Source organism: Cynocephalus volans, chromosome 16 (genome assembly GCF_027409185.1).
Source record: "Cynocephalus volans isolate mCynVol1 chromosome 16, mCynVol1.pri, whole genome shotgun sequence".
Lineage (NCBI taxonomy): Eukaryota > Metazoa > Chordata > Mammalia > Dermoptera > Cynocephalidae > Cynocephalus > Cynocephalus volans.
Genome location: NC_084475.1, coordinates 9,483,785 through 9,497,054, shown reverse-complemented (window position 1 = coordinate 9,497,054; position 13,270 = coordinate 9,483,785). Strand labels below are relative to the sequence as shown.

General features: G+C 52.1%; 1 protein-coding gene across 1 annotated transcript in view; it reads left to right on the top strand.

Moving 5' to 3' along the window:
* Positions 1-5,663, top strand: part of RGS9 (regulator of G protein signaling 9) — a 67,621-nt gene extending 61,958 nt beyond the window's left edge. Inside the window, exons 18-19 of the mRNA XM_063081075.1 lie at positions 3,591-4,075; positions 5,513-5,663. Of these exons, the coding sequence (XP_062937145.1) occupies positions 3,591-4,075; positions 5,513-5,663 (636 nt within the window). The remainder of the gene's footprint in view (positions 1-3,590; positions 4,076-5,512) is intronic.
* The last annotated feature ends 7,607 nt before the right edge of the window (positions 5,664-13,270 follow it).

The following is a 13,270-nucleotide window of genomic DNA, read 5'->3' as shown; positions in this document are numbered from 1 at the left end:
CATCCTGCTCAGAGTGTCCAGGACCAAGTGGGCTAATAGCCATTTGCTCAGAAGAAAGGACCATCTCAGGCCAGGTAAGTGGCGTAGGATACCTGCCTTACCTGTCTTGTCATCTGTCCTAGGGGAGGAGAGGAGCAGAGAGAGGTAGGAGGCTGTGAAGGGGCACAGAATCAGGGGAGGGCATATGGAGAGGCTAGTCCAGTCATAAGCTGTGTGATCACATCATCTCCATGAGCCTCAGTTTTCTTATCTGTGAAGTGGGGTTATAACTGGAGGCTATCACAAATTCTGTGGAGGTGGGATTCAAGTTAATGAGCCCAGAGGTTCCCAGGGATACCTCTCTTTCTCTCAACAAAGCCTATTTCTTACTTTTGGTCTTTTGAGCCCACTCTCCAAGCTCCCAAGTCTTATCCACAACCCATAGGCAACAGAATGGCACTATGGGCCAGTAGGCACAGCAGGGGCTTTGGGTCACCCAGACCTGGGCTCAGATCTTCACATAGTCAATACTTTAGTTTCCTATTGTTACCTAACAAGGGCCATGGGCAACCACTATTCATTAGCTCACATTGTCCAAGTGAGACTCAGCTGGTGTCTTAGTTTATTGAGGCTGATATAATAAAATACCATAGACTGTGGGGCTTGTAACCAACAGAAATTTTTCAGAGTTCTGAAGGCTGGGAAGTGCATGATGGAGGTGCCAGCAGATTCGGTGTCTGGTGAGGGCCTGCTCTCTGGCTCATAGATGGCACCTTATTGCTGTGTCCGCATATGGTGGAAGGGCCACATTAGCTCTCTGTGGTTTGTTTCGTAAGGGCAGGAATCCCACCCATGAGGGCACCGCCTCCTGGCCTAATGACCCCCCCAAAGGTCCCACCCCCTCATACCATCACTTTGGGGATGAGGACTTCAGCATATGCATTTGGGGGAGACACAAACCATGGTCCTCTGCTCTGGGGCTCACGCTTAGAGTGTCTGCCAGGCTACCTGGGCTCTCATCTGAAGGCTCTGGAAAGAATCCGCTTGCATACCCTTCCGGTTGTTGGCAGGATTCAGCTCTAGTAGTAGGAGCAAGGGCTCCATTATCTCGCTGGCTGTCAGCTGGGGACAGCTCTCAGCTCCCACAAACTGCCCTCATTCCTTGCCACACGGTCACCTCCACCTTCGAAGCCAGCAAAGGAGAATTTTTCCCTTTGCCGAGTCTCTCCGACCTGCCTGTCAAGCTTCGAATCTCTCTGACTTCTGCCTCTGGCCTCTAGACTCAGATTCAAAGGGCTCGAGTGGTGAGGTCAAGTTCACCTGGATACTCTCCCTTTTCAAAAGTCCACTGCGCCTTATCACACAGCTTGACGGCTGGAGTGACTACCCCATGACATTTACAGTTCATACCCACACTCAAGGGCAGGGGTGGGAGTCCTGGGGTCATCTCAGAATTCTGCATGCCGCAGTCACTGACCAGTCGTGAGAGCCTGGAGAGGGTAATGACCCTCCAGACCTCGATTTTCTGTTCTCTAAAATGGGATGGTTATAGGTTAGCAGAGTACCTGGGATGTAGTAGACACTTAAATTATTTGGCCCTACTCTGTCACCTAACAGTCGTTTCCTAAACACTTAAACGGGGCCCAGCTCCCCCTACGAATTGTTATTATTATTCTTTGCAGACCACGTCCTAAGTGGAGACGCATGTTTCTACAGAAGGGAAGCGGTTAGAAGCTTAGTGCAGGTCTCCTCAAGCTTACTGGGCAGAATAACCTCGGCTGTCGGCTAGAAAATGCACCCCCATGAGCGTCTCTGTTCGTGGGTCAGGGGTGGGGCAGGATCTGCGTTTGTGACCAGCATCCTGGATGGTTCTGCCACGGTTGATCTGCAGGCCACACTAAGACACCCAGCTAGTGGTTACCCACACAGACTCTGGGGTCAGCAACCCTGGTGTCAGAGCCTGCCCCACCATTCCCAGTGGGGTGTCCCCGAGGGAGTGGGTTGGCTTCTGGAAGCATTGGTTCCTCATCTGTAAAATGGGGACAATGACAGTTGCTCCCCCTAGTGGATCTTTGCAGTAAGTGCAATAACCCATGATTGTTGAGTGAAGGTCTTGGCTCAGGGCCTCTGGTTCACTGGGTTCTCACCGTGAATTAACATAATCATTGTTATTAATATAACAACCCAACAGCCCCTGGCCCAGGCTTAGGCTCTGATTTGCCGGCTTGTGGGCATCTGGGCAGTGGGGCAGAGTCAGAGGCTCTGAGCTGCTGTTTCAGAACAGAATTTTGTTTGAACTTCAAGGAGCTGGTGGGAGAGAATGGAGACCACCCCCTCACCCCCACCCCGGCCCAGCCTCTGTGGCCCCCTGGCCTTTCTCTGCCACCAGAAGCTATTCTTAGGTGAGCCTGCCCTTCCCTCTCCAGGTTGGGACCGGCCCACTCAGGTGACCTGGAAACCAGGCCACACTCTGCAGAGACAAGAAGCCCCCAACCCAGTGCCCATGGCTGCCTCCCTCAGCCCCAGGGTGGTGCCTGGGTCCTGGGACAGGCAGGTCCTTCTGAGCAGGACATTTGTGTAGCTGTGACGGTTTCAAAGAGGGTTTGTTCTTCCTGGAAGTCTTTTCCAATTCTCTCTTGGAGGTGGTGCTGGTCCAGCTGTCCCCCAGGACCAGCATGTCCTCCAGCTCTGTTCACACCGGGCTTTGATGTGGCCGTGGCCGTGGCAGGCCATTGGTCCATGTGTTCTGTGAAGGGAAGAGCCCCACTGAAAATCCCCATGTTAATTCCCTTCTGTCAGCTTGGACAGAGCTCTTCAGGTCCCTTGGACTGAAGACAGGCCACATTCACCCGTCTGCCCAAATGCTCTAGGGCACTGGGGCCAGGGTGGCCTGGGGGTGGAGGGGGGTCGAAATACTTTCTTTTTCTCCACTGAGTACCCAACCTCCTTGTCATTTTATTCCGTTTCCTTCTCCCTGGCAAGTCCAGGTTCCATGCTCAGCCTTTCTTCCCAGCCATCTCTGCCCTGCGTGAGGGGAGGCCTGGGGAGGCACTGGGGCTAGACCAGCCACAGGTGCTGTCAGCGTGGACACTGGCTGGGCTCAGCACAAGGCGAGGTCTCAGGCCAGGAGCAGTCAGCGAGGCATGAGCTGGCATTTCTGCCACCTTCACTGCTTATTAAACATGTTCAAATGCCTCCAGACCTGAGGTTGGGGACCAAGGATGGAGAAGGGGTGACATGGGATATGGCGGGTGCTAAGCATTGCTCATGTGGGACTGCAGTTGAGGGGTGATCACAAATTCACCCTGGCCACACTCCAGCACCATGGGCCTGGAGGAAGATCAGTTTGTGCCCCGGGATGCAACTGCCTTACCCTGGGGACTGTGGCCAAGGCTCAGGGAGAGGCAGCCCCTGGGCAGGAGGCCTCTGTGTGGCTGTGCCGTTGTCACAGATGGCCTTGAGCAGCCTTCCCTGCTCCCCAGGAGGCAGCCATCCTGGGCCTGCACTCTCGCCATCGGGAGGGGGCTAAGTCAGCAGAGGGTGGGCAGCCTGGGGGCCTGTTGTCAGGGGCCACTACTCACCCCTGACCTCTCTCCTCTCTGTCTCTACAGCAGGGCCAGCACTTGGCTCCGAGCCCCCACCTGACCGTGTACGCCGGGACCTGCGTGCCCCCCTCTCCTTCCAGCCCTTTCTCCTCCTCCTGCCGGTCCCCCAGGAGGCCCTTCCCCTCGCCCGGCCGCTTCATCCGCCGGCCCAGCAGCGCCGTCTGCCCCTCACCCATTAGAGCGGCCTTGGACAGCGCCTCGGGCTTGGAGCAGAAGGGGGAGGCGAGCGAGTCCAGTGCCCAGCGCGGGCCCTCGGTCGCCGAGAGCAACGACACCTCCAGCGACTGCCTCCGCCCCCGCAGCCAGCCCGGGGCCCCTCCCAAGGCCCGCACGGCCCTGTCCTTCAGCAGGTTTCTGAGACGGGGCTGTCTAGCCTCGCCGGTCTTTGCCACGCTCTCACCCAAGTGCCCCCCTGTGTCCCACGGGAAGGTGCAGCCCCTGGCGGATGTGGGCCAGCAGCTGCCACGGCTGAAATCCAAGAAAGTAGCAAAGTAAGAACCGAGGGGACTGCTGTGCACGCGTGTGTGGCTGCGGGTGTGCACAGAGGCTCTGCGCCTGAGCGTGGCCTAGGGCTGGGGCTGCAGTGCCTGACCAGGAGGACCCTGGAGAGCAGATACCACCGACGGGCCGTTCAAATCCCTTGGCCCCCAGAAAGTCTCCAGAAAATCAGTTAGTTCTCCCTTTTTGTCCTGAGACAGAGAAGAAATAGGTGTCTTCTTTTTCTTTTTCTTTTTCTTTTTTTTCCGTTCTAAGCTAGACCACCCACCCTTTCCATCCTGAGAACATTAGTCTAATAAACCCACTGTGTTTGTCAAGGGCAGGAAAGATCGGTGGCAGCAGAGGGAACCACAGGTGGTGACATGCCCAGGGCATGGTTCTAGGAGCTCCCATGCCCCCTCCCTGCCCTAGGTGCCTTTGGCTCCCGCCCCCCCCAAGGAAACCTGCCCACCCAGCTCCTGCATCCACCTGCATGGTCTCTTAGAGCAGCTCATGGGGAGCCTTGTTCTGGCAGTTGTTTCTGTGAACACAAAAGTGCCCAGCTTCTGCCTGAGCAGTGGCCCCTCTAAACTCCATTTTGGGTGGTCCTGCAAGACTGATCTCTGAGACCCCCAAGTGTCCCAAGGCAGTCCACCGGATGCAAAACTGAGGCTCTGAGGAGTGTTTCATAATGTCTGGACCAGTGGCACAAAGAAAAGTTGCAGACAATGCAAAACAGAGAATCAGCCCCTGCCCTTATTGCGTTTTGGGGGAGAGGATCAGGGGCACTCCCCACACCAACCAACATGCTCCTGTGTTTGGCCCTGCCTGGACTTGGAGAAGGAAACACCATGTAGAGATCTTACGTTGCCACGAATACCCAAGGAGCATGGGTCCTGCTGCACAGTGTGCCTGGGGGACAGCCAGAAGCACAGGTTACCCCTCCTCCTGTGTCACCTGCTCAGGGGGACGGGGAGAGGGGGTGACTCTGCCTTGGGAGAGGGGTCAGGACCCAATGTGAGCATGTCTATTGATTTTTCCCAACTGGCCCTGCTGAGGGAATGTTCTAGCTTTGTGGCCTCTGTCACACTTCACACATGGGCTGGGGGCCTTTCAAAAGGCTCTCTTCTCAGAAGCCACCACTTCCTCAGAAGGCAGTTTAGAGGGGTTGAGGATGAAATACTGGTATGCCCTACAGGGACATCCTGAATTCATCAAAACCATAAATATTCAAGCCCCTCAAAAATAAAAATAAATCATCTTCAGAATTATCTTTAATTCTGCAGGAAAATATGAATCCCTAATAAAAGCTATCTACCCAGCCAATCGCTGCCCACAGACTTCTGGTCTATGCACACGGTGTGTTCATCTTCTCCCGGGATGTCAGGATAATTGGGGGATTTGTTGTCCCTCCTGCCCCTACATTACTTGCTTTCTTCTTGCACCTGAAGCTTTTTCCAGATCAAAATGGACGTGCCCACGGAGAGCGGGACCTGCCTGATGGATTTGGAGGACACTGAGACTGAAGAGTCGGGTGACCGGGCCATAGAAAAGGAGGTCATCTGCCCCTGGGAGAGCCTGGCCGAGGGGAAAGCAGGCTGAGCCGGGACACAGACCAGGAAGGTGCTCCCAGCAGACGCCGCTGGATGGGGCCACAGGAGACACTTGCTGTCAAACCGAAGTGCGTTGATTGGATGCCGTTGAGGGTCGGAGAGAACAGGCGGGTGCATCACGGGGAAGAATGCTCTGGCCTGCCCCCAGTGGCCAACTCTTAACCTTCCTCCTGATTTTGCCTCCCTTGGGCAGAAGAAAGGCATGTGGACCAGAAGACTTTCCTTGCTGCCTTAAAACCAATAAAAGGTGAACTTGTGAGTTTCTGGGATTGGAATGTTAGTGTGTGTGGTTTTATTAGTTATTTAGGAGCTATTATTGATGAGTTACACTCATGTCTTCTTCAGTTTTCTGCACAAAGGGACATTGAGTTACTTCCAAGAGCTCCCTCCCTGTCTAAATTGGTTTGCTCAGGATACTTTCACCCATGGGCTCCCTGGGGAGTGGGGGTGGGGGGGTGAGGGGGCATGTGGCGTCTCACAGAAATGGGGGGAGGACTGGGGAAAGGCACGCCCCTAGAATGCCAGGCGTGTTGCTTCAGATCCTCCAAGAAGTAGATGCCAAGACGGGATTTGTTGGGGGAAACACCTGTGGAAGGTAAAGGACCAGAGCTGGAGAAGTTTGGGGTGGCTTCCGACTGTGGTGCAGGTCTGGCCTCTGGGGAAGGAGAAGTGGGCAGAGAGAGTCTCAGATGGCAGTGCAGTTCCAAGACAGTTTTGGCCAGACCACTGGGGCATCCTTGAGCCAAAGTCACTATCCGAGGAGTCATCCTGGGAATAATCCTACAATGGTACCCCCACCGTGCACAGTCATTGGCTGGGAGCTCCCATGGGAAGCCCAGCCCCTGCAGGACGTGCATGTGGGTCTCGAGCTGCAGCAGCCAGACCATCCATCCATGTGCTCCATATAGTAGCAGCTCATTTTCACATCCGCTGCCCCAGGCCAGCGGGCATTTCTGGAGGTTTGGGCCTCGGTGCACCCATCCCACCTCATCTTCCAGTTACTCATTCAACAAGTATTTATTGAGCCCCTACTATGTGCCAGGCACTGAAGCAGGCCCTGGGGATGTAGCTGTGGGTAGGACTCCTTGCCTCATGAGACTCATCTAGAGCAGTGGCTCTCAACCAGGTCAGTTTTGCCCCCCAGGTGACAATGCGCAGTGAAGAGACATTTTTAGTTGTCAAGACTGGGGTGATGGGTAGGAGTTGCTACTGGCATCTAGTGGGTAAAAGCAAGGGATGCTGATAAACATCATACAATGCACAGAACCCCCTAACGGATTACTGGTCCAAAGTGTTAGTGGTGACACTGATGAGAAACCTTGCACTAGAGGTTACAGGTTATATCCTTGTCTTTGTTTCCTGCCCAAGTCCTGAAGTATTGCCCCAAAGGTGTAACAGAGAACCCTGAGCAACACCAACACCATCTTGGGAAGGCACCGCTCCATTCTCACTGTCAGACTACCCCCTCTGCACGAGAAACCATTGACCTCATAGAAACAAAAACCGTTGCATAGAAACGCACCATACACAGTGAACTGTTGCATGGGAAGAGGAATCATACACAATGAAAATTTTTATGCTTGATTGCTTCAATTGCTCACTTTTAGCTTGTGTAACCCAGCCACCTAGCTTGCTTTGTGTACCTGGACAAACCCGTGTGCCAACGGGATGTGGTTTTTGCCTTTATAAACTCCACCAGACCAAGGCTAGCTGCTGCTCTCCCAAAATACCTAGGGGAGGCAGTCACCGGCCGGCTAATAAAGACTGTTAAAATCCTTAATTAAGTGTTTGGTTCCTTTCCTGGGTGACAACCTCACAACAAAGGCTCCAGCTGGGGTCATAACTGGGTTGGACAGTGGGTTGAGGGCTGCTTGGTGAATAACACAATCATCAGAAGTCACATGGCAAGTCCTCCAAGGAGAAAACAATTCAAGTGTTTTGCCAAACCACTGAATGTGCTACTCCCTTTAAACCCTCAATTTCACCAGAATTCAATTCGTAGAAAAGAGGCCCTGACTTGCTTCTAACCTCTGACAACTTATCTTATTTGGCCCATAAATACTGGGGTTACTGAAGCATCTCTCTGCATACTTCTGAATATGAATGTGGGTAGGTGCATGGCCAAAACTGTCCCGCGCAACCGTCTCGCCAGCAAGAATGACGCGGCACACACAGGATCCTTCTGCAGTAAAGCTTTAATGCGTCTTGAGAGGCAGAGCACAAGCTTATCGGGGCGGAGACCCCAAGTACAGAAGCCCGTTCCCTTTTATAGAAAACTGTCCCTCGCCTAGGACGTGTCCCCCTCTGACTGGCGGTCGTGCATCAGCCCAGATGACGCCACGGGAGAGGCAGAGACTAGAGGTGGGGAAATTCCCAGCACATGCGCTCTAGACTTGTTTTTGCCGATTGTCAGTGTCAGCCGGCGCCATCTTGTAATGGCGATTACGGTGTAACGTGGGCAGCTCCCCACACAAAACCTGGACTTGCTGATCCCTGCAGGGAAATCACAGATGTTTCAATACTCAAAGAGTGTTGCTCTTTTTAGATTCTACTGGATCTATTCCAGTGCACTCACAAAAGAGTCACTCATCTCAAGGGATGAGGGAACTTTCTCCCAGAAAGTAAGTAAAATAGTCTGGGTCTTTCCTAGAAGGTGAGTGGACTGATTAATTTGATGCTTTTATTTGCAAAGTGGTCTAAAATGAGATTAAAGGTGAAGCAATTCACACCGTTAGTTTACTACCAGCCAGTGTGTCAAGAAACAAGGAGAATCTCAACCTTGGATCTGGATACTAGTGTTTATGAGATGCCACTCCTAAGTCCCCAGGTTCCTAAAGAGAAATCCACCCACAGGAATCCCAGCATTAATGGCAGAAGAGTCCAGATCCACTAGTTGGATTAGGTAAAATTCGAGCTGACATGTGGTAATAAATAGACCCCGGAAGGAAGGACTCCTTCAAATATGAAGGAGCTTCTGTCCCTGTCACATAATTGCCCAAAGGCAGAAGGGCAGTCCAGGGCAAGTGGAGTTTAAGGAAGAGAAAATATCCAGGGACCAATATCTTTTTATCTTGTTGCTCCACCATCCCCTCGTCACAGGTATGGTGATTCTCCTCCTGTTTGGACATCAGAGTCCCCAGGGGAAACTTGAAAGATCCCCATGCCCAGGCCACACCCAGTCTAACAAGGTCACAGTCTCCAGGGGTAGAGCCCTGGCATCAGGACTTGTTTAGAGCCTTTCCCAGGTGATTCTAACATCCAGACAAGATTGAAAACCGCTGCCCCGGTAGTGGTAGTAACTGAAGCTGGTTCACCACCCCAGCCCACGTCCACTCCCAGGGAGGAAACGGGAAAAGAGGAAGTGGCGGGAAGGCAGCTTCTGCTTAAGCTCACGACCAGGAAGTGGCATGTTGGCATGTGACATTTCCACTCACATCCCATTGGCCTGCCGTTGGTCACATGGCCACAGCCAGCTGCAAAGGAGGCTGGGAAATGTAATCTCTAGTTAGGCCAACTTGTGAGTAGCTGAACTTCTGGAGGTTGGAATGCTAGGCAGGAAGATGGGGAAGTGTGGATTTCGCTGGGCCCGTGGTCTCGCCCACACTGGAACTATTCCACAGTCTTGGAGGGAATGAGAAGTATGATGGAGACGGGGAGACTGTTGGAGGTGGGGCAAGAGGAGACAGGCGGCTGATCAGTTTTTCTTTGGCCAAATATTTGGTGAATGCCTATAAAATGCAACTGTGCTCAATTCTGTGGTTGGGTGGCTTTTCACTCAGTCAGACTGAATACCTGCTACGTGTCAAACACCAAGTGAGGTGCTCACTGGGCGTAAAGCTGCTTCCCTCATGGGGTGCTGTTATTGTCTTCACGGGGTTATTTGAAAGCATCTAAAACGAGATGATACATATATAACTTTATTGCCTGTTCAGAACTTTATACGGTGCAAGAACAGACAACTTTTCTCCCCCCCCCACAACTCTCCCTCTAAACCTGTGCTGTTATTTCTTTTCCTAACCCTGAATGAAAACTCTGGGAGTCCCATAACCTTTCTGGTCACTTTCAGGTAACAAAAATCCTCCAGGTGTTCTCAGTGACAAGACCAGCCTCAATTTAGCTCTGCACGCAGTTTAAATGTTAGTGTGATAAGCAAACATGGAACTTCATCCAAAGGTGAGGCTCATTTCCGACTCCAGCTTGGGCTATTCCAGGCTGGATGCCAGTGGGGCCGGGGGTGGGGTGGCAGGAGTAGGGCTAGGGGAGAAGAGGGTCACCTCCTGGAGGGGTGGGGTGGGAAAACTAGAGTGTTTTTAGGTGACTGCCCAGAAGCCATCCATCATGGTGTTCCTGGGATCTCCCAGCTGGCTCAGCTTCCTTGGTCAGGAGGGAGCACAGCTCCCCTCCAGCCGACGACATGAGGATCTCTCTCAGCCCCGAGCAGCCCATGGCCCACCCTCAGTTGCAGTCACCTCCCTAGGCATCTAGGACACATTTTAAATCACTGCAGGCTGGCTCCCTCCTGTGCAGCACCTTTGCCACACCAAGGCAGCCCTGTCCTCTTTCCCTCCCCTCTGCCATGTGGCCTCATCTAACCTCAGCTTCCTCTGGTTCTATCCCTCTTGCACTCCAAGTCCTCTGGTGGCTCCATGAAACCCCTTATCTAGTTTGAGAGAGGGCAAAGCACCCCCTTCCCCAGCAGGTGGGTTTGCGAGAATGACTTTCAGACCACCGCCTTTGCTAGGCCTGCCCAGCTTGGCCCAGCACTATTCAGTGCAGGACAGGTGGTTGGCACCTATGATTTGTTCCTAGCTGTTGGAGCCACAGCAGATTTGGAGACTAAAGGAACCCTATTTTAACATCTCGTTACATTTGTCAGAGTTCCAGGATGTGGTTATTTTCCTTCTCTTGATAATCAACAAGCAGAGCGAGTTTCTGCAGGGGCACGAGAGGGGTTGTTCCTTTGCCCTCTGGGGAGGGGACCCTTGGTGGCCCGTGTAAGGCTGTGAATTCATTGATCCTGAGAGGAGGCAGTGCTGCTCCTTACTTATTTGCTAGGAAAGAAAAGAAGGGTCATTGAGGAGTCTGTACCAGCCAAGTCCTTGAGGAGTCCCTGGGAGCCAGGAAGATGAGCTGGGGAGGGTGCTAGGAACACGGGACCTCGCACACCTGGCCTCGGAGGCCCAGCCCTGTGCTCTGGGCTCTGCCTCCTCCCCATGCTTCACCAGAAGAGGGAGTCTGAGGCTCACTGTTCCCCAAAGAGAGGCATCTGGGACTTTCCCTTAAGAATTCAGAGACCTGTGTTGGAGACACAAAAGGGACTTGGAGAGAGGTGCTTTCCTCCTTGGAAAGCCGATTTGGGGTGTGAAGGGTAGTGGGAGGGACTGGGCCTCCACTGTGCACTTTGTTCTCCTGTCCTCAGCCCCACAGCCCCTGGAGCTGGCCAAGGAGGGGCTGAGGAGAGAGAAGCCTCTTCCTGGCCTTGGTGCTGCCTGCGCTGCCCCTGGAGACTGTGTGCCCTTGCAGGGCTGTCCTGGCTGCTGTGCACTTACGGGGACCAGGGGGCGAGGCTCTATACCTGGTGGCTTAGGGTGAAGATTGAGACTCTCTGCAGAAGGAAAACTCTGCCTCTCCTGCAGGCTGCGGCCAGTAGAACTCCAGCCTTTGAGGGGCATCTCTTTGTGTCAAGCTCTATCTCCTAGGACTGGAAGCCCATGAAACCTCGTTCACCTTTGACCACTCAGCCTGGGAGACGTGTGAGCTCCTCTGCTGAGGAAGTGAGGCTGAGGGCTGGGTGTCCAGAGTGGCCAGAGTGGGGTGATATGTAGGGGAAATAAGTGGGGTCAGAAAACAAGTGTTTCACTTTCTCAGCCGATGGGAGAGACCTGGGTGTAGCCATATGACAGGGACTGAGGGAGAAGCAGGCTCCCTTTCTTTTGGGAAGAACAGAACGAGAGTATTCAATGGCCCCTGTAAGTAGGGGGGTATATTAGGGACAGCTGGTTTGGGATACAGGCACTGGCAGTACCAGCATCAACAGTGTCTATGGGGGACAGGAGCCTGCCCGCATGCATAGAGGTGTCTGTGAGTGCTCTGGTCCGTGCATCTGTGTGGCACAGGCATGGGACACTGTGGATATGGGCCCAGTACTGGCTGTGGTAGGGACACCTTGCAGCCCCCAATAGAACAGTAACTCAGTGGTGAGCTTGGAGACCCCGATGCAAGTGGAAAGATCACCAGGGTGTACCTTTGAGAAGCTCAGAGTGTATGAAGAACGCCTCTGTTTCCATGACCTACCACGTGTAGGGAGAGGAGGTGAGCACAGCATGTCAGACAAGGCAGCTGGGGTGTGGCGGGTCAACTGATGTGACCAAGGTCATGCACGGAGCTGGTCCTGGGCAGATTACAGCAGGTCTCTCTGCAGAACCTTTAGAAAAGACACTTTTTCACTATCCATCTTCTAAATTCTGTGTCTTCTATTCCCTTGCCTCAACCCATAAGTAGCTGTCAAGTTGTCTTGTCCCAAAGGACTGGGTCCTGGGGAGTTGGGGATTCGGATGACCACAGCTTACAGGCTTCCATTGAAAGAGCCCCTCATGAAATCCTGCTCAAACTTGACCCTCACTGCAGCGCTGTGCAGGGACAGCACCACTACCCTCATTTTGCAGATGTGATTTTCATGCTTATGAGTGACAGTCCAATTGAAGCCTAATGCATTTTATTTATTCTCTCTCTCTTTTTGTGTATATTTAAATTTAAATATACATCAATATTTAAATATATATTAAAAATTTGGAATTTAAAAATACAGGAAAATATAATGAATAATACTTACATAACAAACATCCATATGCATATTACTTAGAATGAGCTAATGTTGGCATTTTGCCCTAATTACTTCTAATGTGTGGGGGGAAAAAAGGTAAAACAATATCTCTATTCTCCTCTCCTCATTCACCTTCCCTCCCATCTTCTGTGTCAGCAAACTTTTTTAGTAAATGGTTGGTTAAAGAATATTCTAGACCTTGCAGGCCACATTCGGTCTCTATCTCCTCACCTCTTGCACCCCCCCCTTTCCTCCTTTATCACGTCTTCTTCTTCTTACCATTAAAAAATGTAAAAGCTAGCACATATCTGAAAGAGGTTAATATTCGGAATATACAAAGAATTCCTCCAACTCAACAACAAAAAAGCCAACAACCTGATTTAACAATAGGCATAGGACCTGAATAGATATTTTTCCAAAGAAGATAAACAAATGGCCAATAAGCACATGAAAAGATGCACAGCGTCACTAGACATTAGGGAAATACGTACACATAAAAACCACAGTGAGCTATCACTTCACACCCATTAGGATGGCTATTATAAAAACAAAATAAAACAGAAAAATAACACATGCTGGCAAAGATGCGGAGCTACTGAAGCCCCTGTCCATGGCTGGTGGGAACGTGAAACGGTGCAGCCACTGTGGACAACGGTATAATGGTTCCTCAAAATACTAAGCACAGCATTACCACTAGATCCAGCAATTTCATTTCTGTGTGTGTGCATACCCAAAGGAGTTGAAAGCAGGCGCTCCAATAAATATTTGTAGAC